Source organism: Hyla sarda, chromosome 2 (assembly GCF_029499605.1).
Source record: "Hyla sarda isolate aHylSar1 chromosome 2, aHylSar1.hap1, whole genome shotgun sequence".
Classification (NCBI taxonomy): Eukaryota; Metazoa; Chordata; class Amphibia; order Anura; family Hylidae; genus Hyla; species Hyla sarda.
Genome location: NC_079190.1, coordinates 382,386,241 through 382,409,093, shown reverse-complemented (window position 1 = coordinate 382,409,093; position 22,853 = coordinate 382,386,241). Strand labels below are relative to the sequence as shown.

Here is a 22,853-nt window from a genome sequence, read left to right as displayed (position 1 = left end):
GGGGTCTCGGCTTATACTCGGGTCGGCTTATACTCGAGTATATACGGTATGTCACGAAAAAACAATCTCGGAATCAGAATGATAACTAAAAGCATTCCAGAGTTATTAATGCTTAAAGTGACAGTGGTCAGATTTGCAAAAAATGCTCTGGTCCTTAAGGTGTAAAATGGCCTGGTTCTTAAGGGGTTAAGTTACAATATTAATTGGTTCTAGGACAACCATTATATGTTGAGACCATAACTCTATGGAAAATCTGGTAATTGGTGATCCATGAAGTCATCCAAAAATAGGAAAAAGTGAGGATTAACCCCTTAAAAATGCAGCCCTTTTTCACCTTAAGGACTGAGCCCTTTTTCGCAATTCTGACCACTGTCGCTTTACGAATTAATCAGGCAAAAATGCTTTTACCAAATATTCTGATTCTGAGATTGTTTTTTCGTGACATATTCTACTTTATTTTGGTGGTAAATTTTCGGCGTTACTTGCATCCTTTTTTGGTGAAAAATCCTAAAATTTCATGAAAATTTTGAAAATTTAGCATTTTTCTAACTTTGAAGCTCTCTACTTGTAAGGAAAATGGATATTCCCAAAACATTTTATTTTTCTTCACAAATACAATATGTCCACTTTATGTTGGCATCATAAAATGGACATATTTTTGCTTTTTGAAAAAAATTAAAGGGCTTCAAAGTAGAGCAGCAATTTTCAAAAATGTCATGAAAATTGCTAAATCTGAAGGGACAGATGTTACAGAACTACAACTCCCAGCATGCCTGGGCAGTCCAGGCATGCTGAGATTTGTAGTTTGGCAACATCTGGAGGGCTACCGTTTGGGCACCACTGTAACAGTGGTCTCCAAACTGTGACCCTCCAGATGTTGCAAAACTACAACTCCCAGCATGCCCAGACAGCCTTTGGCTGTCTGGGCATGCTGGGAGTTGCAGTTTGGCCTTCCTAGTGGTTGCCACAGTAAAGATGGTTTTACTTTCACTTTCAATTATCCCTCCCCCACCGTCGCTTCCCTACCTGAGCCAGGATCCAGCAGTCTCCAGCGAAGATCGGGGGGTCCCCAGGCATCTTCTTTGCAGGTACCCGGCCTCCATCTTCTGTCCATGTTCCTCTCGACATTCAGGGGTGGACAGAACAGGGGGTTGCCATGGCAACCCACTGTCCTGCTCTGCCATTGGTCAGAATCAATTCTGACCAATGGCAGGGGATAGAAGGAGATCGCAGCACTGTGACCTCACTCCTAGCCCTCAGGATGATTGGGGCTGTCTCTGACAGCTCCGATCATCCCTATTTTCCGGGTGATCGGGTCACCAGAGACCCGATCAGCCCCGAATAGCAGAAAATACAAACAAATACAAACAAATACAGATAAAGCAAGTCCTTATATATAAAAGTAAGAAAAAGCTGCTGGAAGCTGTAAATCACTGTCTATGTAGAGGACAGGAGCTTCTTCAGGGTCCTGTACAGAACACACAGTGTTCCGAAAAAGTTAAATGGAGCCGCCCTCACCTGGTGTCCAAAGGAACAGCTATCCCTGGTACAGGTAACTAGTAAAGAACATGTAGTACCATCCTGTACTGTAGGGAGGCACTACCAGACAGCCAGTCAGTGCATGCACTTCAGTAATACAGGGATTTTACCAGTGAGATGCCCATTCTGATTGGTCAGTTCTTCCAGCCATTGACAGATTTTACATCTCTGGACTGTCTGTAGCATTGTATATTCAGTCTGGTTTCAAGTTAAAATGGTCAGAAAAATCCATTGTATGATGAAAATATTGTAATCTGAGGACATTGTAAATTGAGGGACGACTGTACTTCTCTTTGTAAAAGGACAAATTCATATGATAACATATTAAGACATTAAACACTGTGATTCTCCAAATGTTTGACAATTTACCTGTAATATTACCTAAAGTACTGCTTATAATATTAACTATAATATTACTTAATAATTTACCTAAAATACTGAACTATTTCATCCTCTTTTGTTTTCCAGCTGCGGAGAATGCAGGAGGTCCTACAGAACATGCAGCGGCAGATGAAAGACTCTAAGTAGATCTTTGTTGTGCCACCTCTAAACACTTATCATAATACCTCAAATTCTCCATTTACTTCATTTCACCCGAAGACCAAGTCCTGTAAAATCTAGCATATGAAAACGAATGGTACTTGCATGGAGAAACATAGACCAAATGACATAAAAGCACATCTAGAGAGTTCATGTATGTTTCTTAGGAATGAACGGTATTATAACCACTAGACCCAATACACTTTGCCCACCAGGATGCTACATTCACACTGTTGTCACAGCACAAAAAACACATCGGTAGACTACATTTTTTTAAAGTGAAGTTCCACATTGTAGTCAGTTTGATTTGTTTTCTTTTAGTGATTGGAATTATTTAAAAAGTCCCAATATGACTCACCCACATACATTAGATGTATATAGGTAATGTAGTCATGTAGGCATTAGAGAGAGCAGTAGGATTGTTGTAAAGCCAGTCTACCAGAATGTCCAGGATGAATGTCTGTCAAAAAGGTTCTGGGATCTGCTGGGATTTGTTGTCATGGCCTGGGAATACACAAAAGTCCTAGAATGGGTGCCCCATCTCCATAAAGAACATATACAAATATACTAGTATACTCTCCTAATGGCGTGAACATCTGTTTTTCTTTTTATTAATTTTCATCAGAAAATTGATTCACATATGTTGCTTAATCTACCCCATAGAGGCCCAAATTCTCTTATATCCTTTAAACAGTAGATTACAAAATTCTGCCTTCCTGTGTCCACCACTAGGTGGCGCTTAGTGCATACAAATTTGTACTTCTGTCATTGTACTCGGTATGTTGTCCCTAAGTGGCAGCTGTGGGAAAATCGGTGACTGTTATGGGAAGCAGTACAGAGCTTAGACTTGTTGTTTTCCCATATGGTAGGTTTTTTAATAGTGTTTGGGAGGAAGGGTTGTTTTAAGGAAGTTTTAGCGCTAAAGAAACCATATCCAGCTAGTGTTGCATGCTGCTTACTTCTGCCATCTAGTTATGAGATTGATATACATTACACTAGACTTGTGCACTAGAAAAATTTTTGTTTAATTTCGTTTTGTTTTTTCGTTTTGGAAAAAAATTTCGGTTCGGCAATATTTTCGGTTTTGATTTTTCGGATACATTCGGTATTCGGGTATTCGTGTTGTTTTTTCGGATACATTCGGTATTCGGGTACATTCGGTAAATCTTTAGTCTTTTTTTGGACTTTAGCGATCCTAATAAATAATGGAGATACCTTTTTTATTAAAATTTCGCAGGGTATCATAAAAAAATCATAATAAAAAAGATACAGTGGTGATGGAAAAAATTGTATCTAACGAAATGTATCTTTTTTATTATGAAATGTTTATTCATTTTTAATCAGGGATCAATTTATGTGAGCGGGTAAAGCACTAAAAATGTAGCCGACAATAATGAAAATGTAGTGTGTGCGTGTTTTTCACTTTTTTTAAAAACATTTTTTAGGTAGTACTACTACTCCCAGCATGGAACACACTCTTCCATGATGGGAGTAGTAGTTACCTGTACTAATTGACAGATTGCAGGGGTCCCTTGCAATCCTCTTGTATAATGTATAGATGCGCCGGCTGCTCTTCTATGGTCCCCTGCACTCACGTATATGTACACATATTCATATTTCCCGCAGAGCTGTGATTGGCCAGATGGTTCCAGCCAATCACAGCTCTCTGTGAGAAATAGGAATATGTGTATATATACGGCCGTGCAGGGGACCATAGGAGAGCAGCCGCCGCATTCATACATTATACTGGAGGATCGCAGCGGGCGTCAGGAGTGATACCCGCAGTGATCTTCCCTTTACTACAAGTACTACTACTCCCAACATGGAGCACACTCTGCTCCATGCTGGGAGCTGTAGTACCTGTATTAATAGACAGATCGCAGCGGGTGTCAGAAGTTACACTCGCTGCGATATGTCTATTAATGCAGGTACTACAGCTCCCAGCATGGAGCAGAGTGTGCAGAGTGTGCTCCATGTTGGGAGTATTAGTACCTGCAGTAAGGGACAGATTCCAGGGATGTCACTCCTCCTGACACCCACTGCGATCCTCCTGATGTGAATGTCGGGATCAGCTGTTCTCAGGGCTACAGAGCCAGGAGAACAGCTGACGCTGAGCCGTAGGTATATATCGTATATCTACTGCCCAGCAAGAACTTACAGTGAGCCTGCAATGTGTATACAGTATACACATTGCTGGCTCACTTAACCCCTTGCTGAGCTGTGCGCTATGCGCAAGCCCAGCAAGGGAAGAGTTAACTTACACTGCTGGACAGTGTAGGTTAACCCTTTGTGCGGTATACACTTTATACAGCTATCTATAGATAGCTGTATACAGTGTATACAGAAGACGAAGTCCAGCTTACTTCCCTCGAGTCCCGGGCCGGGTTCGTGTAGCTCCGCCCCCTAGTGATGACGTCATTAGGGGGCGGAGCTACAGAAGGGAACAAGGCTAGTTTATCTGAAGCTCTGTTCACATTGTACGTTTTGTATAATGTGAACAGACCCTTCTGGCAGTGTCTACCCAGACAGGGAGACTCCAGCTGTTGCTAAACTACAACTCCCAGCATGCCCAGACAGCCAAAGGCTGTCTGGGCATGCTGGGAGTTGTAGTTTTGCACCAATTGGTGGCTCCCTGTTTGGGTAGACATTGCATCATGGGTGCTCTCCCCAGCGGACAGCGCCAAAAATGTCATAACCAATTTTTTGTGTTTTTTTTTCTTCTCGTTTCAGATCCGTGTATGCAGAGGATTACTGCGGATTCGATGGATTACGGCGGATTATTTTTTTTCCCTTTAATAAAATGGTTAACGAGGGCTGTGGGGGAGTGTTTTTTTAAATAAAATAATTTTTCCAATGTGTTGTGTTTTTTTTTTATTTTTATTGAATTTTCAGGGTTAGTAGCGGAAGCTGTCTTATTGACGGAATCCATTACTAGGCCAGGGCTTAGTGCTAGCCCCAAAAACAGCTAGCGCTAACCCCCAATTATTACCCCGGTACCCACCGCCACAGGGGTGCCGGGAAGAGCCGGTACCAACAGGCCCGGAGCGTCAAAAATGGCGCTCCTGGACCTAGGCGGTAACAGGCTGGCGTTATTTAGGCTGGGGAGGGCCAGTAACAATGGTCCTCACCCACCCTGGTAACGTCAGGCTGTTGCTGTTTGGTTGGTATTGTGCTGAGAATGAAAATACGGGGAACCCTATGCGTTTTTTTTTTAAATTTAAATAAAAAAATAAATAAAAAAAACGCATAGGGTTCCCCGTATTTTCATTCTCAGCCAGATACCAACCAAACAGCAACAGCCTGACGTTACCAGGGTGGGCGAGGACCATTGTTACTGGCCCTCCCCAGCCTAAATAACGCCAGCCTGTTACCACCTAGGCCCAGGAGCGCCATTTTGACGCTCCGGGCCTGTTGGTACCGGCTCTTCCCGGCACCCCTGTGGCGGTGGGTACCGGGGTAATAATTGGGGGTTAGCGCTAGCTGTTTTTGGGGCTAGCACTAAGCCCTGGCCTAGTAATGGATTCCGTCAATAAGACAGCGTCCACTACTAACCTTGAAAATTCAATTAAAAAAAAAAACACAACACATTGGAAAAATTATTTTATTTAAAAAAACACTCCCCCACAGCCCTCGTTAACCATTTTATTAAAGGAAAAAATAAATAATCCGCCGTAATCCATCGAATCCGCAGTAATCCTCTGCATACACGGATCTGAAAAGAGAAGAAAAAAACACAAAAAATTGGTTATGACATTTTTGGCGCTGTCCGCTGGGGAGAGCACCTATGATGCAATGTCTACCCAAACAGGGAGCCACCAATTGGTGCAAAACTACAACTCCCAGCATGCCCAGACAGCCTTTGGCTGTCTGGGCATGCTGGGAGTTGTAGTTTAGCAACAGCTGGAGTCTCCCTGTCTGGGTGGACACTGCCAGAAGGGTCTGTTCACATTATACAAAACGTACAATGTGAACAGAGCTTCAGATAAACTAGCCTTGTTCCCTTCTGTAGCTCCGCCCCCTAATGACGTCATCACTAGGGGGCGGAGCTACACGAACCCGGCCCGGGACTCGAGGGAAGTAAGCTGGACTTCGTCTTCTGTATACACTGTATACAGCTATCTATAGATAGCTGTATAAAGTGTATACCGCACAAAGGGTTAACCTACACTGTCCAGCAGTGTAAGTTAACTCTTCCCTTGCTGGGCTTGCGCATAGCGCACAGCTCAGCAAGGGGTTAAGTGAGCCAGCAATGTGTATACTGTATACACATGCAAGCTCACTGAAAGTTCTTGCTGGGCAGTAGATATACGATGTATACCTACGGCTCAGCGTCAGCTGTTCTCCTGGCTCTGTAGCCCTGAGAACAGCTGATCCCGACATTCACATAAGGAGGATCGCAGCGGGTGTCAGGAGGAGTGACATCCCTGGGATCTCTCCCTTACTGCAGGTACTAATACTCCCAACATGGAGCACACTCTGCTCCATGCTGGGAGCTGTAGTACCTGCATTAATAGACATATGGCAGCGAGTGTAACCGCTGCGATCTGTCTATTAATACAGGTACTACAGTTCCCAGCATGGAGCAGAGTGTACTCCATGTTGGGAGTATTAGTACTTGTAGTAAAGGAAAGATCACTGCAGGTATCACTCCTGACACCCGCTGCGATCCTCCAGTATAATGTATGGATGCGGCGGCCGCTCTCCTATGGTCCCCTGCATGGCCGTATATATACACATATTCCTATTTCTCACAGAGCGCTGTGATTGGCTGGAACCATCTGACCAATCACAGCTCTGCGGGAAATATGAATATGTGTATATATACGTGAGTGCAGGGGACCATAGAAGAGCAGCCGGCGCATCTATACATTATACAAGAGGATCGCAAGGGACCCCTGCAATCTGTCAATTAGTACAGGTAACTACTACTCCCATCATGGAAGAGTGTGTTCCTTGCTGGGAGTAGTAGTACTACCTAAAAAAATTTTTTAAAAAAAAGTGAAAAACAAGCACACACTACATTTTCATTATTGTCGGCTACATTTTTAGTGCTTTACCCGCTCACATAAATTGATCCCTGTTTAAAAATGAATAAACATTTCATAATAAAAATGATACATTTCATTAGATACAATTTTTTCCATCACCACTGTATCTTTTTTATTATGATTTTTTTATGATACCCTACGAAATTTTTATAAAAAAGGTATCTCCATAATTTTTTAGGATCGCTAAAGTCCAAAAAAAGAATAAAAAGATTTACCGAATGTACCCGAATACCGAATGTATCCGAAAAATCAAACTATCTATATCCTTTTTATTATATTTGTTATCAGAATGAATTCTTCACGTTCGTTTACAGATAACGAATGCATTCGTTATTTACAGCGTTATGGTTGGGAAATAACGAATGTATTCGTTACTTTGCTATTCGTATTATCGTGGCTATTCGGGAATGTTCAAAATATGTTTTCGTGCATTCGGTTCGGTCCGAATGCACGAAAACGGTAAAATTCGTTAATTTAGGCATTCGTGCCGAACCGAATTGCACATGTCTACATTACACTTTGTGATAACAAAAGGTGATATTCCAGTATCTGGTGAGACAGAGGGGACAGGCCTAACTTTTGAGGAATCTAGACATGTGCCACCACTGTAACCTGTATATGGTTACTCAGCAATTTGCTCCAAGTTGAGAACCCTTGACGTTTCTAGCCTTAGGGTAAACCAAAAGATTTATCCAAGACTAGAAAAATGTAGCTGCTTTCCACCAAAAATAAGTCCACACCTGCGCTCAGGTTGTATGTGATATACAGCTCTGCTCCATTTTCTTTAAAGGGGAACTCTGCTGCTCACCGTTTGGAACAAACTGTTCCGAATGCTGGCGCCAGGAGCTCGTGATGTTATAGCCCCGCTCCCTCATGACGTCACGCCCCACCCCCTCAATGTAAGTCTATGGGAGGGGGCATGATGGCTGTCACGCCCCGTCCCATAGACTTGCATTAAGGGGGCGGGCTGTGACGTCATGAGGGAGTGGGGCTATGGTGTTACGAGCTACCGGCGCCGGCTCCAATGTTCGGAACAGTTTCTTCCAAACTCTGAGTAGAGGAGTACCTCTTTAATGGAACTGAGCTGCAATACCACACACAAACTAAGGACATGATGGTGCTCTTTCTGAGTTATGTATTTCTAATCCTGGATAACCCCTTTTAAAGAGTACACTCTTGTGTCCCAAAAGAAGGTGAAGAACAAGTCTGTTTTGTGTCTTCTCTAGGATATCACCTCCACTGCTTTGCTCTTTTATTGGAATTGCTACCACTCATGAAAGAAATATATATATATATATATATATATATATATATATATATATATATATATATATTGCAGTTCCTGATAACGCACTATTAACACAATGAAACAGGTGGCTCCAAAGTGAAGCTTCACTTTAATTCTAGTCTGATCCATTTCAAGGCAATAGCGGTGAGTGCCAAAGTGTACCACTGTGTGAAAAATTACTGGGATTTTAAATATTAAGATCTATATCCCATCACATTAGAAGCTGCTGTGAAGCTGGCAGAATGCACTCAACAATTTCTACTTTGTACGCCATTGCCCTCTGTACAGGAAGAGCGTGGCTGCAGCGTTTTCCAGTGGTTGATAGGGCAGGTAAGGTCTGATGTATGTAGGGTAATACTGCTCCCATGATCACAAATGTATCCTATATATGTGAGAGGTATATATGTGAGTGTTCTGTATAGCCTTTTATACAAACCAGCTTATTTCTACATTTAGTGGCCTTTTAGCCCATGTAGAGCTATTAATATTTTGTATTGCTAGCATTTACACCTATACAGTATCCCTGTTCTATACATCTGTGTGGTATTGCTTCATCAGGAAACACTGAATGTGAAGTCTGAGATGCTTGTAATACCTCGACATCCACTTGTCAAGTTTTTTATTTATTTATGTTACTTTAAAATGTAGTAAAACATTGTTTTTCGTTGACTAGACGTTACTTTATTAAAGGGAATCTGTCTTTAGCATCGCCTGCACTTCCATATTTCTTTAGGCTTGTAGTGTGGGTGATGCTGATGATGGTACTTACCGTTTTCTGATGCATGCCTCTGTTCTGGCTATATTCACGATTTTCTTAATATGCTAATGAAGGTGCCCACGTGGCATGCACAAGCTCCAAGTGTCTGTCTTGAATCTTCATAGTAACGCCTCCTCCCCTGTGCTAAGCCTCCTTCACTACAGAATGGAGCTCCACTCTGCAGAGAGATTTCCCTTTATGTCTCCTGTGAAGCTCCTTTCTGCAGCAGAAAAGGCTCTGTGTGTGTACTATGAAGACTCAAGCCGTACATCGATGGGCACTTGGGGAATGCACCAAGCTCCTTCATTAGCATATTAAGAGTACCGGAAATAGACGGAACAGAGGCACGCATCACCCACATTACAAGCCTATACCAGTTTGGGTGATGCTAATGACAGATTCCCTTTAATGGTTGTCTGTTTTACCTTTTTAGAATAGAAAATATTGTAATTTTAGGATTAGTCCAGATTCATTCCATTTACAATTTCTGTTTAGCAGTTGCTTGGAAATAAGCTGCATTCCTGATTGCTAGGTGCACGTATTGCTGCCCAATGTGATGACTGGGCATTTGAACATTTGAGCTGCCAGGGGAGGTTTCGGTGATCTGATCCTTCTTTTCTTTCATAGAGAATTGAGGAATTGACCCCCAACAGTGGTGCACAGCATGGATTCATAAGGTGGGGCTCATGTGTCCCCCAACAGCTCAGGTCAGCAAGGCCATCATCTTTGTGTGGTCAGATTAAAGCAGACCTGTCTGCAGCAAAACAAGGGTAAAATAATCCAATTGCTTCTTATCAGGATGTCGGGCAGACCTCTTATAACTTCAAAGTGTTTTCCAGTGCCAAGATATTAGCCTTTTGTTCATATGTAAATGAGACTCATCTGCCTATGCTGTAGACTCTTGAGCCTCATTTACATATTAACAAATAGGATAATGTCATGCCCTGTTCCCCAGCATAGCAGGACCATCTCCTTTTATTCCTTACAATAGTGCCCACCCCTTCTGATTTACAGTGGGCATGTGGGGGCTCGGGGGCGGTGAATAAGAAGATGGGATTGGCTAATCTTTGGCTCATGTTATACATGATTTGGGCCTGATTTACATATTAAGAAAAAGTCCAAATAAAAAAAGAAAGTATGCCTGGAATCCTGATGACTGCCATAGGTTGATTTTTTACCTTATTTAGCTGCTGACAGGTCCACTTCAAGAGAAAACAAAAAAACAAAAAGCGACCCTTCATTTAAAAAATGGCTGCCTTTCTGACATGTGGTGTCTTGCTGATTCTTGCATGTGGTAACCAAAGCCTTAGAATTCATGTTTGCTTGCAATTAAAGCAGTATTAATAAAGAAAACAACCAAATCTATACTACTATGTACTGGTCATATTAAACATTTTTCACCCTCTTACTGTCTGGCGTTTTATTCAGTGGAACCCTCAATCACTAGATATATTTCTACATTTGCTACATTGAGGGAAAACTGTTGTAAATTTACAGCAATTTTCATAGAGCTGTGTTGTTTCTGAAGTGAAGACAACTGTTATCCTGCATGTTAGGCTGCTTTCACACTATAAAATTCATCCGTTTAAAGATCCGTCTGATGTTCCGTCATGAAAACCCTGCAAATCGGCCATTAAACGGCCGTTAGAAAATCCCATTATAGTCTATGGGATTTTTACATTATCCGTTTTAATCCGTTATAGTCCGTTATTAATAACGGACGGTATTTTGTGACGGGAGAATGAACAGAAGAAATAGTGCATGCACTATTTCTCCCGTTACCATCTTCCGTCACAAAATAACGTTATTAATAACGGACTATAACGGATTAAAACGGATAATGTAAAAATCCCATAGACTATAATGGGATTTTCTAACGGCCGATTTGCAGGGTTTTCATGACGGAACATCAGACGGAACATCAGAAGGATCTTTAAATGGATGAATTTTATAGTGTGAAAGCAGCCAAAGAGTGTAAGAATGAGAAGTGGTAGTTTATTATTAGGTTTGGTGACCACAGCGTAAACTGCATCATTTCATGATTTAAATAGAAAAATACCAATGGACTGTAAAGATTAAAAACTCACCACCAAAAAGTTTTAACATAATGGGGGAAATTTATCAAAACCTGTCCAGAGGAAAGTTGCCCAGTTGCCCATAGCAACCAATCAGATTGCTTCTTTCATTTTCAATAAGGCCTCTGCAAAATGAAAGAAGTGATCTGATTGGTTGCAATGGGCAACAGGGCAGCTTTTCCTTTGCACAGGTTTTGATAATTCTCCCCCAATATGTTTAGTATTAAAACTTAAACATTTGGCCATTTTAGGAGGAAACATTCTCATAAAATGGAGAGGCATAGGAAACCTCTTTAAGTTGACAGGATGTACTATATGTACATGTCTCATCATGTGTGAATATATAATGCCCTCATTAGACAGCAATCAGATTCTGTAGACTCAGGTGTGATTTCTGGACAGTGGTTCTGTGTAACTTATCCAACCATTATTTGACCCTGACACTGGAGAGAATGGACCCACCAAATATTTGTCCATGGGTTTTCCACCAACACTAATTTCAGAATTCAGTGTATTGCAGTGGCTCGGATCACACAGTTATCTAAGCATAAACTTGTCACGTTTACAATATACCATAACTAAGTACCCAATCATTGCCTGGTCTTTCTACCTAAACTTTGTGGGAGAGGAAAAGCAGTCCTCATATCCTGACATATCTCAACCTCATATCGGATCCTCATATCCGCTTCCCAATTCCCCTATCATATCTGGTCATCATATTCTGACCTCATATCTTGACCTCATATCCCGCTACTCATATCCTGTCCCCAGCACTAACTATTCTCTGCACCTGCAAGCCAGACAGTCAGCAGTAAGTTTAAAACTCCTGGACAATCTCTGCAGCCCAAGAATAACGTGATCAGAAGATTTACTGAAAGTACTATAGACTTGCATGGGATTTTAGAGGAAAAAAAACACTATCGCAAATGGGGTGGGTGAAGGTTGATCTAATACATAATAATAATAATAACTCTTTATTTAAATAGCACACACAGATTCTGCAGCTCTCTACACTCAAATTGGTCCCTGTCCCCATTGGGGCTCACAATCTAAATCTATCAATATGATTTGAAGTGTGGAAAGAAACCGGTTATAAATATACCTTGAGATAGAGAGATAGATAGATAGATGGATAGATAGAATAGAAAAGTAGAGCAGGGCAGCAATACCACACAAATGAGGTATTGGCGGGTGCCGGAAGATAAATGTCCCAGGTTATGGGTCACAAGTAGATATCCACACCAACGAAAGAGATTCCGCAGTACTCCAAAATAGGTGGAATGTGAGTGAAGTTTATTGACCTGACATCAAAGCTTTGATGTCAGGTCAATAAACTTCACTCAGAGTCACGTTCCACCTATTTTGGAGTACTGCAGAATCTCTTTCGTTGCTGTAGATAGATAGATAGATAGATAGATAGATAGGTAGATAGATAGATAGATAGATAGATAGATACTAAACCATGAAGGAGAGCAGCACATCCACAGATAAAGTGCACAGATGCCATCTGCATCAAGCTCGGGTCCAGGGTTCAATGTGAATAGCAGCAAATAGGCAGCAGCAACTCCATTAAGGTGCAAAAGAAAAGTGTTTTTATTCATACAACGTTTCGGCTTGCTCAACAAAGCTTGAAAATGGCTTGGTGAGCAAACCGAAACGTCGCCTCACATTGTGTGAATAAAGACACTTTTCTTTTGCGCCTTAATGGAGTTGCTGCTGCCTATTTGCTGCTAGATAGATAGATAGATAGATTTTATAATAAAATACATAAAGGAGAAGAAAAAACTGACTTTACATTTGTATATTTGCATACTTTTTATTTCCTGACTTAAAATAATACATTCTTAAATATATACTTCAACAAGATGGGAAAGTTACAATAACTCTAGCTGTGTAGCTGTCATCTACCATCTAGCGATACATTCCTATACTTATATATTTATGTGTACACATAATGCATTTTCCAAACTGTAGGCAATTGTGGTCCTCCATTTCATTTAAAAAAAATATATATACATTGTTAAAAAAAATAATAATAATATACACATTGTTAGATTTTCTTAGAGACCATTTCTTGAGTCGTGTTATTTTGTTAAGATGAGCATGTCCGAAAAATCCATGAAGCAAAAATAAAAAATAATTGCAAGAAAGTAGCACTGCAGAAGTAAATGCAAATAAAAACGGCACAGCCAATATCCAGAAGAAAAGTGAAATAAGGGGTGCCCGCATAGCTGGAACCTGGGTCCGTCGGTTCCTCAATCCAAACAATAGTAAATATGATGCAGCACTCCACAAGTTGCAAAGAAAGGGTGGTTTTATTCCATCATGTGCATAGACAACGTTTCACCAGCCTCACTTGAAAAAGCCAGCGTGAGGCTGGTGAAACGTTGTCTATGGAGTGTCTTTGGAGTGCTGCATCATATTTACTATTGACTGCAGAAGTAAAGCTATAATATTTTGTGTTGGAAGTTGTTCTGTAATTTCTATAGATACACACAGTAATCTGCTGGACGGATCATTACAGTGGATCCTTGGCAATTTCCATTACATAGTCCTTGCCAGTAAATAGCATTTTTGTTGTTAAGCTTGGAAGCAAAACAAGCAGCATACCACCATGCACCACCATTACTGGCTGCACAGTTAGCAGAGTAGATATCCTGGTCTTTGTCCTTTGATGTGAACTTCATGTTGTCGTGTGTGGTTCCTGCCTGAATGGAAGACATGGCATCTCCGGCCGTACCTCTATAGCTGCCCAGTCTAACTCTGTAGCCATTAGCCTCATCTTCTACACTAAAGAGGTTGTAGTCTGCATATTTTTCTTCATCCTTATTATCCAGAATCACAAACCGCACCTGATACACTTTCTGCTTAGTAATGTGGTGAAGATACTCTAAGCCCAACCAGTAGTCCTTCTCCACATTCCCAAAGCCATATTTGTATGTGCTCCAGGATTCATCCCAGGTTATCTCTGAATTGAAGCTATTACGCTGAATGACAATCCAGCCCCCACTCTCTGTAGTCATGTCACAGTACACGATCAGTGGGTGCAAGCCTGTAGGACGTATAATGTAGACCCCACTGTCTTTGTAACGTGGGACTTCACTGCAGTCTTTTGGTAAATCTATAATCAAACATAGAAAGGTTAAATTGTTCCATGTGCACCCTAGTAAACCTGCGTACTACAACAGTGGTGTAACAAGTAATCTTGGGGCCCCATAGCTTGGAAAAGAGGAACCACTCCATCGTTACCACTATTGACAGACAGTGAAGAGCCAACATAAAAAGTTTTTCAAATTAGGCTTCAGAGTTTCTTTGCTTTTACCATTGATATGCATTCAGTTTCTCACTGTCCTTTCCACTTTTCACATTCATTCATTTACTCATTCATTCATTAATATGGCCGGCATTTATCATTGTAGGTGTAAGGTTTTGTGTGCTGGTAATGTGTAGGAGCACCAAATTTATTAAATGGTCTTGGAGCATTTGATACATTTTTTGCAGGTCACATTTTCTGAAATTTCTCTCTTCACATACACCAAAAAGCTAAGCTAAGTCTGGGCTGGTGTAGTTTTAGAGACTTTTCAGTGGCTTTGTGCCTTTTTTGGCACCTTTTCACAAAAAGGTGCAGTTCACAAAACCCTTCCATATCACATGTATTGCCAAAATCAGTGGATTGCAACTCAAAATCAGCAGAAATGTGTAAACCAAAAGGCGCAAAAATGGTGCAAATAAGCCCTGCTTGCATATTATATGCAAAGTCACCATCATGGCAGGGCCCAGAACAATTTAACAAAAATTTGTGCTACCACTGTTTTGTAGTAAATCGTAGTAAATATGTGGTGATTTTACCATGAGTTTGCTCAAATCATGCCAAAATCACTGCTAGTCCCTATTACCTTGATTTGCAGACCCTTTTTACCAGGTACACTTGCAGGACCTTTCCGTTGTCGTAATAGGGAAGTGGGCATGGGGAGTGTGAGAGGAAGGGGTCAAGGTACCACTCTCCTGTTAGGGGAATCCTGAGCAAAAGTCTATGAGTCGGTCGTGAGGTGCGCCCATGAGAAGCAGTCTTTGGGAGAAAGGCAGAAGTAGGCCATGAGTGGGGACATTGGGGAAGATTTATCAAAACGTTTGCAGGGTAAAAGTTAACAGTTGCCAATAGCAACCAATCAGATTACCTCTGTCATAAAAAAATAAAAACTCTAGAACATAAAAGAAGCAATCCGATTGGTTGATATTGGCAACTGGTCAACTTTTCCTCAGCACAGGTCTTGATGAATCTCCCCATTGAGTGGCAGTATATAAAGGAGGGTGGCCTTGAGAAGCACAAACAGAACATAATTTACAAATAGAGATATTGAGAATTTTAAGTAAAGTGGGGCCCTGCAAAAAGAATTCACCTTGTCATTGTGGCAAGCTTAAAATATTTTAGCTAAAGCAAAAGTTTAAATTAATGTATGAAACAAAAAGCATGGTAGGACGCAAGATAGGAAGTGGCAAGGACTGGAATGGCATTTGCAGGCCTGCCAGGTCTGACACCATATAAACTATGTAGGTAGTAGGTATCCCACCTATTAGCTTGGTAGTTAGTCCCTATATTATCTAGGCAGGAACATATTAGATAGTCCCCCATATTAGGTAGGCAGCAGAAGTCCCCCACATTCTGTAGGCAAAATGTATTGCAAACAGATACACATTAATAAAAATAATGGTTCTAAAATATACTGCAACAGATGATGATATATTAGCATGTAAATATGGATAATCATGTAACTCTCAGTAGATATATTTAAAAAAAAAGTGTCTTATGTGTTGAGCTATTGCACACGGTTCTCTTTTGGCAGCCAGTTAATTCACAGAACGCTTGGCAAAAGGTGGTTACTATGATGTGATATTCTTGTTACTAGTTCACAAAGTATCAGCAAGTAATAGATACTATATTGCAGTATTCATATTTTTAGTCCCCGATGTAACGGCACATCATTTTTATGTTGCAATATTCTATATTAAATAATCATATTTTTTTATAATATGACTTGTTATCACGGAATTGTGGTTTACTGTTATTTACTTTTTACTCCTAGGGTATAGGAGATGTAACAGTAACCTCAGTTGTATGAAGGTTTAGTGGGCTGCACCCAATTCTTGTAATGTTTATTTAACATATAGAAAAAGGTTATATTAAGTTTATGCAAAGAGTACAATCCGGCACTGCTGTCCAAACAGACAAATCTTATCGGGACAATCCCTAACAAAATCACACAGTTCATGTGGTGCCCAAGGGTGCGATCCGGCAAATAGCAGATACAAAGTGCAAAAATTTTGCACTTTATATTAAGTTTGATTGCCTTGACAGAATAAGTATCTGGAGTGTAAAATGTATACACAGGGAGAACTTACTATCTGGCTCTTCTTCATCTTCATTTCTTGGTCTTCGATGACCATGACGTGTTGAGACTGCACAGACCAAAACTAGTATGCACAAGTAATGCACTGTACCTGACAAAGATAAATACAAAAAATCATGCACATGTTAATATATTTGAGTATACATTATTTTTTATATTATTTTATTATTATTATTAATAATAGTTATTTTTATAAATTAAGACCCCATTCTTCAGTGCGGTATACAGTAGAGATTATAGGAGGACCTCCTGCTTGGCTCTGTTTGGACTACACATTAGTGGACTATGGAATTGAACACGTTCTCATAGACTGTAAGCTCTTGTTTATTAGTTATAACTCTGTAATATTTAATTTTGTCTGTATACATACTATCTAATCGTGCAGTGCTACAGAATATGTTGCAAGTAAGACTTCCACCAGATGGCACTATTGTCAAGTTGACAGATTGCGGAAGAGCTCCCATAAGGTAAAAGTTGCAAACTGCTTGGTTGGATTTGATAACCACTCAAAGTGTAATATATCCATCTATCTAATGTATCATTCCACACGGGGATGTGCACACATAGACTTAAAAGGGGGCTTGAGCCCCTGCCCTTTTAATGCACCTGCGCTATATTGCCCTCACTGATTGGGACCTTCGTGGGGTGATGCGGGTCCCATTCAGCTGACATGACTGATGGAGGTCCCTTACCTCAGGAACTGTTTTGTGTTAACATGTAAGGTTTTTACAAACATTTTTTAATTTGAAGTGCCCTTTTTTTCTACTTGAGCTCCTGCCCCCTCAAAATGTCTGTGCATGTCCCTGATGCCACATATGTGATGCTCACGAGGAGAATAGGTAAAGAAGTCCAGGGCAGCTGAGGGTATATATATTATAAAGGGTTGTCTGGAGAAAAACAAACTCTCCTTTATCCACAGCGTCTCATCGGGGGGGGGGGGGGGGGGTCTAACTGCTGGGACCTCCCACGATCTCCAAAATTGTGACCCGGCTCTCAAAGAGAACACATGCTGTTAAAGAGCTGAGCCCCATTCTGGAGATAGCGTGAGGTCCCAGCGCTCAGACTCCTGGTGATAAGACACCTATCCCCTATCCTGTGGAGGTACCAGTGTGATATGCAAAATGACAAACCATGCATGTATGACTCACAATACCCATATATATGTTTATACACTTAGGCTAGGTTCAGACTACGGAATCTCCGGGCAGAAAATTTCTGCCCGGAGATTCCGAGTGCGGCCAGCGCTGACTGAATCAGTCGGCGCAAGGACCGCGCAGACACTGCAATCTCCAATAGACTGCAATGTGTTCCGCGCGGATTTCCGCCTGAAGAAAGAGCAATGCCTTTCTTCAGGCGGAAATTTCCAAGCGGATTTTCCGTTCACAAATTCCGCTTCACAAATTCCGAAGTGTGAATTTGTGAACGGAAACCCATTCACTACACTATGCGTTTTAGCAAGCGGAATTTCCACCTGCAATTTCAAAGCGGAATTGCAGGCAGACTTTTTTTGTTCCAAATTTGTAAGCCTGAGCTGGTGTAGATTTTCAAAAGATTGAAGGCTGTGTAACAAATTGTGCGACAAGACGTACATGATAAATAGATGACCAGTGCTTATAGTTAACCAGACTATGGCATAGCTACACAATTTTTGCAATGAAAAGTCTCTAAACAGCAACTGAGACAAATCATGTGACAAATCAACACCACAAGAACAGGGTAAAACTATGATAAATATATGATAAAGATTACATAATGTACTGACTCAGTATACATAGTAGTCTGTAAACTATACATCTGTGAGGATAGCACAAAGATGTACAATTATGTGCAATTTTAACAAGACTGCTTGCAACCTTCTTTGCCACAGGGAAACATTGAAGACATAAAATTCTTAGTGACGCCATTATTTTGCGGCAAATCTTGGGGAGCACCATGTAACCAAGGAGCCTTATAAGAGTATGATATCTATATTGTACTTTTGCATAATCCATCTGCGGTATAGGCCAGGTCTGACTCTTGGTATCTGGCAGACAGTATTTTGGAGTTGGAAATGGTGCAGACACTGTAAATAAGGATCAAATTTAGGCCATATGTGGACACTCCCACATCCGACCACTGAACCTGAATATTATATTATAATAAGTGACAAAATATCTAATCCTGCTAAATATTCTGCCCAAATGCAATGTATTAAATATCAATAAGAAATCTACTCAGTACTCACCCATTGTCCTGTTCCTTGATCTCCTCACTCCCAGAACTCTACTGTCTAATGTTATCCTACTTTCCTTTTACATCCCTTATTTGCTAGAACACACCATGAATTGGCATGAGTGCAAAGTCCCTGCGTGTCTTCAAAACATATTAGCATGGATTGCTTTAACTCCTTAATGTCTTCCAGAGAAAAGAGAGTTGTCAATAAATGTTGGCACTTTAATCTTTTTACCCCCAAGATAAATATTCACTGCCATGTCAAACAACTTCCCTCCATATGATAGTCTATGTGATTTCTAGCATGTTTGTAAATTACTTCATTTAGCAAAAATGACTTTTTACCCCAGGAAAAAGCTCTGTAATATTGGCCACTAGGTCACTAAGTCTTCTCGGCAAACTGCTGTCTACTGTCTGATGTTAGGCTCAGTCAATCTCTCATAACAGAGACCAAGACGGGACACAGTATGGGTGGGGCTTAGCTTGTGCTGTGACTGTAAGGTAAGCCAAGGCTTCCTTCTCATCTACGACCACCCAAACAGCTCTGGACAGTTGTCCCTTGTGTTCCTACTACTGTATGTACAGAGTGCTGTCAATCAATGTAATCCCTCTTCCCACTCCCTTTAACCTGCTCCCGTTCTATAATGCAGGGCCACGGCGTTGCCCCGCGTCATAGCAGGTTGGGCCCGGCCTCTAACAACGGCCGGGACCCGTGGCTAATAGCGTGCGGCATTGATCGCGGTGCCGCACACTATTAACCCTTTAGACATAACGTTCAAAGTTGAACGCCGCGTCTAAAGTGAAAGTAAACTAATGCCAGTTAGCTCAGGGAGCTGTTCAGGATCGCCGCGATTAAATCGCGGCATCCCGAACAGCTTACAGGACAGCCGAAGGGTCCCTACCTGCCTCCATGCTGTCCGATCGCCGAATGACTGCTCAGTGCCTATGATCCAGGCATGAGCAGTCCAGCAGCAGAATCATTGATCAATGTTTTCCTATGAGAAACCATTGAACAATGCAAAAGGTCAGTGTGTGCAGTGTTATAGCCCCCTAATAAAAGTTTGATTCACCCCCCTTTTCCCATTAAAAAAATAAAACAGTGTAAATAAAAATAAACATATGTGATATCCCCGCGTGCGTAAATGTCCGAACTATAAAAATATATCATTAATTAAACCACAGGGTTAATGGCGTACACGAAAAAAAAATTCCAAAGTCCAAAAAAGCATATTTTTGGTCACTTTTTATACCATTAAAAAATGAATAAAAAGTGATCAAAAAGTCAGATGAAAACAAAAATGGTACCGATAAAAACTTCAGATCATGGCAAAAAAAATTAGCCCCCATACCGCCCTGTATGTGGAAAAATAAAAAAGTTATATCGGTCAGAAGAGGACATTTTTAAACGTATAAATTTTCCTGCATGTAGTTATGATTTTTTCCAGAAGTACGACAAAATGAAACCTATATAACTAGGGTACCATTTTAATCGTATGGACCTACAGAATAGTGGTAAGGTGTCATTTTTACCGAAATAAGCACTGCGTAGAAATGGAAGCCCCCAAAAGTTACAAAATGGCGTTTTTCCTTCGATTTTGTCACACCATGATTTTTTTTCCCTTTCGCCGTGGATTTTTGGGTAAAATTACTGATGTCACTGCAAAGTAAAATTGGTGACGCAAACAATAAGCCATAATATGGATTTTTAGGTGAAAAATTGAAAGGGTTATGATTTTTAAAAGGTAAGGAGGAAAAACGAAAATGCAAAAACTGAAAACCCTGCGTCCTTAAGGGGTTACATTTTGTTTGTCAGCAGTTCAGTGCTTTGTGTAAGTCCTTTGTTAGGTGTGCTGCTGCTGTTTCTTTTAATTGGGCTCTCGAAGCACCTTGCAAGGCCAAAGCAACAGTAATCCCTTCTTAACATGCCATTTATAGTGCTGTACTTTATAAATTATCCCCCAGCATAGAGTAAACCTTTTCAGTCCACTGCACTTTTATCAGCACTTTCATGGTATAGCACTTAGGAGAAGGTGCTACTCTGTGCTGTCATTGGCCAGACAACAAAGGGAAGTAAAGAACCTGTTTGTGTACCACTGACAGTGGGCTCTTAGGGGGCTGAGTTACAGCAGTGACAGCACTGAAGTCACCTTGTCACCACTCTGAAATGTTAATCTAACAAAAAATCTTTTGAAATGACACATTAACCGTGCCATGATAAACTAAGCCAGAACAGAACATCCCTAACCTGAGTTACTGATAACAGTGGAAAGACTACTGTTATAGATAAACTTTCAGAGAAAAGTTTGTTTCAGATATAGTAAAACCTGTTTGTGATTATAAAAAAAAAAATATTAAACTGTAAGAATAATCTATATTAGCTGCATTATAACTATACAAAGTGAAAAGGTAGAGAAGGTTTCCGGCTCTATCCCTGGTCTGGATCCCAAGCAAGGAGAAGGTGTGGACCTCACCCAGAACAATGGAAATGAAGAAAGTAGACTCCAGCTCGGTTCAGGTAAATGCGGCTTTATTCACATCAACGAGGCAACAGGTACAGAGAGTAAGTGACGCGTTTCGGACAGGTGCTGGCCTTAGTCGTACCAAAGGCCAGCACCTGGCCGAAACGCGTCACTTCCTCTCTGTACCTGTTGCCTCGTTGATGTGAATAAAGCCGCATTTACCTGAGCCGAGCTGGAGTCTACTTTCTTCATTTCCATAACTATACAAAGTAACCATTCTTTCTAATCTATATTTTTCTTGAGATAAGCAAAAACACCTAATGTGGTGCCCATTAAAGGAGGATATATGGAGTAGTCCAGGCCAGCTGAAGGCAGGAGTAGCAAAGTTAATGGTAGTATACTGTATGGCAGAGTGGTCTTGCCAATCTGGTGAGTCTTCCTGACTTTTTTTAATAGGAGTCCAGCACAATTTAGGAAGTCATCGACCCCAGAGTACTCGTGGTAAACCAAAAAGCTCTTGTAACTTGCAAACATGATTAACTTTGGAGTGGATGGGTGGACATTTGGCCATAGTTCCCTTTAAGAGGCATCGGAAGCAGTTATACAGACTAATAAATATGTTTATAACATTTTGTAAATGTTGCTATCAGTGATGTTAATACATAGAACAATTAGATTATACTCTACTGTAGAGTGAAAATGTAGCCAGCACCTAAACCCAATACACGGGTGCACGCTGCTGTGGCAAGTACAAAACATGTAAAACAAGAAAATGGCAGCAGCACACTTGGTCAACAAAATGGAGGCTCTCAGCGCACTTTTTGATCAAAACGTGTCCCCCATCCACCACGCGGAGGTGGCCTCTTATCGGATGGTCCCTAAACACTCACCTACCTCAGGCTGGGTGACATGTTGGATCCACTCACGATCCAAACCACCTCCTGTGAAAATAGGGGAGGGGATGCACGGCTACAGAGGGAGCCACTCCCCCCAAATTTGCACAGCAAAGAAAAAAAACTGAAAATGTAGCCAGCACCTAAACCCAATACACGGGTGCACGCTGCTGTGGCAAGTACGCAGCATGCACCCGTGTATTGGGTTTAGGTGCTGGCTACATTTTCAGTTTTTTTTCTTTGCTGTGCAAATTTGGGGGGAGTGGCTCCCTCTGTAGCCGTGCATCCCCTCCCCTATTTTCACAGGAGGTGGTTTGGATCGTTAGTGGATCCAACATGTCACCCAGCCTGAGGTAGGTGAGTGTTTAGGGACCATCCGATAAGAGGCCACCTCCGCATGGTGGATGGGGGACATGTTTTGATCAAAAAGTGCGCTGAGAGCCTCCATTTTGTTGACCAAGTGTGCTGCTGCCATTTTCTTTTTTTACATATTTTGTACTTGCCACAGCAGCGTGCACCCGTGTATTGGGTTTAGGTGCTGGCTACATTTTCAGTTTTTTTTTCTTTGCTGTGCAAATTTGGGGGGAGTGGCTCCCTCTGTAGCCGTGCATCCTCTCCCCTATTTTCACAGGAGG

General features: G+C 41.2%; 2 protein-coding genes across 4 annotated transcripts in view; one reads left to right on the top strand and one right to left on the bottom strand.

Moving 5' to 3' along the window:
• LOC130356680 (septin-4-like) overlaps positions 1–3,251 on the top strand; it is a 138,117-nt gene extending 134,866 nt beyond the window's left edge. Inside the window, exon 13 of one of the 3 annotated variants that reach the window (XM_056558528.1) lies at positions 2,008–3,251. In XM_056558528.1, coding sequence (XP_056414503.1) covers positions 2,008–2,067 — 60 coding nt within the window. In that variant the 3' untranslated portion in view covers positions 2,068–3,251. The remainder of the gene's footprint in view (positions 1–2,007) is intronic. The other 2 variants (XM_056558529.1, XM_056558530.1) reach the window with 2 other exon arrangements.
• Positions 3,252–13,730: 10,479 nt separating this feature from the next.
• LOC130357480 (fibrinogen-like protein 1-like protein) lies at positions 13,731–21,602 on the bottom strand. Its single transcript, XM_056560177.1, has 3 exons — positions 21,548–21,602; positions 16,648–16,746; positions 13,731–14,368 (listed from the first exon to the last, which is right to left on the bottom strand). The coding sequence occupies exons 1-3, from the start codon at positions 21,600–21,602 to the stop codon at positions 13,731–13,733; spliced, it is 792 nt and encodes a 263-aa protein (XP_056416152.1).
• Between the last annotated feature and the right edge of the window lie 1,251 nt (positions 21,603–22,853).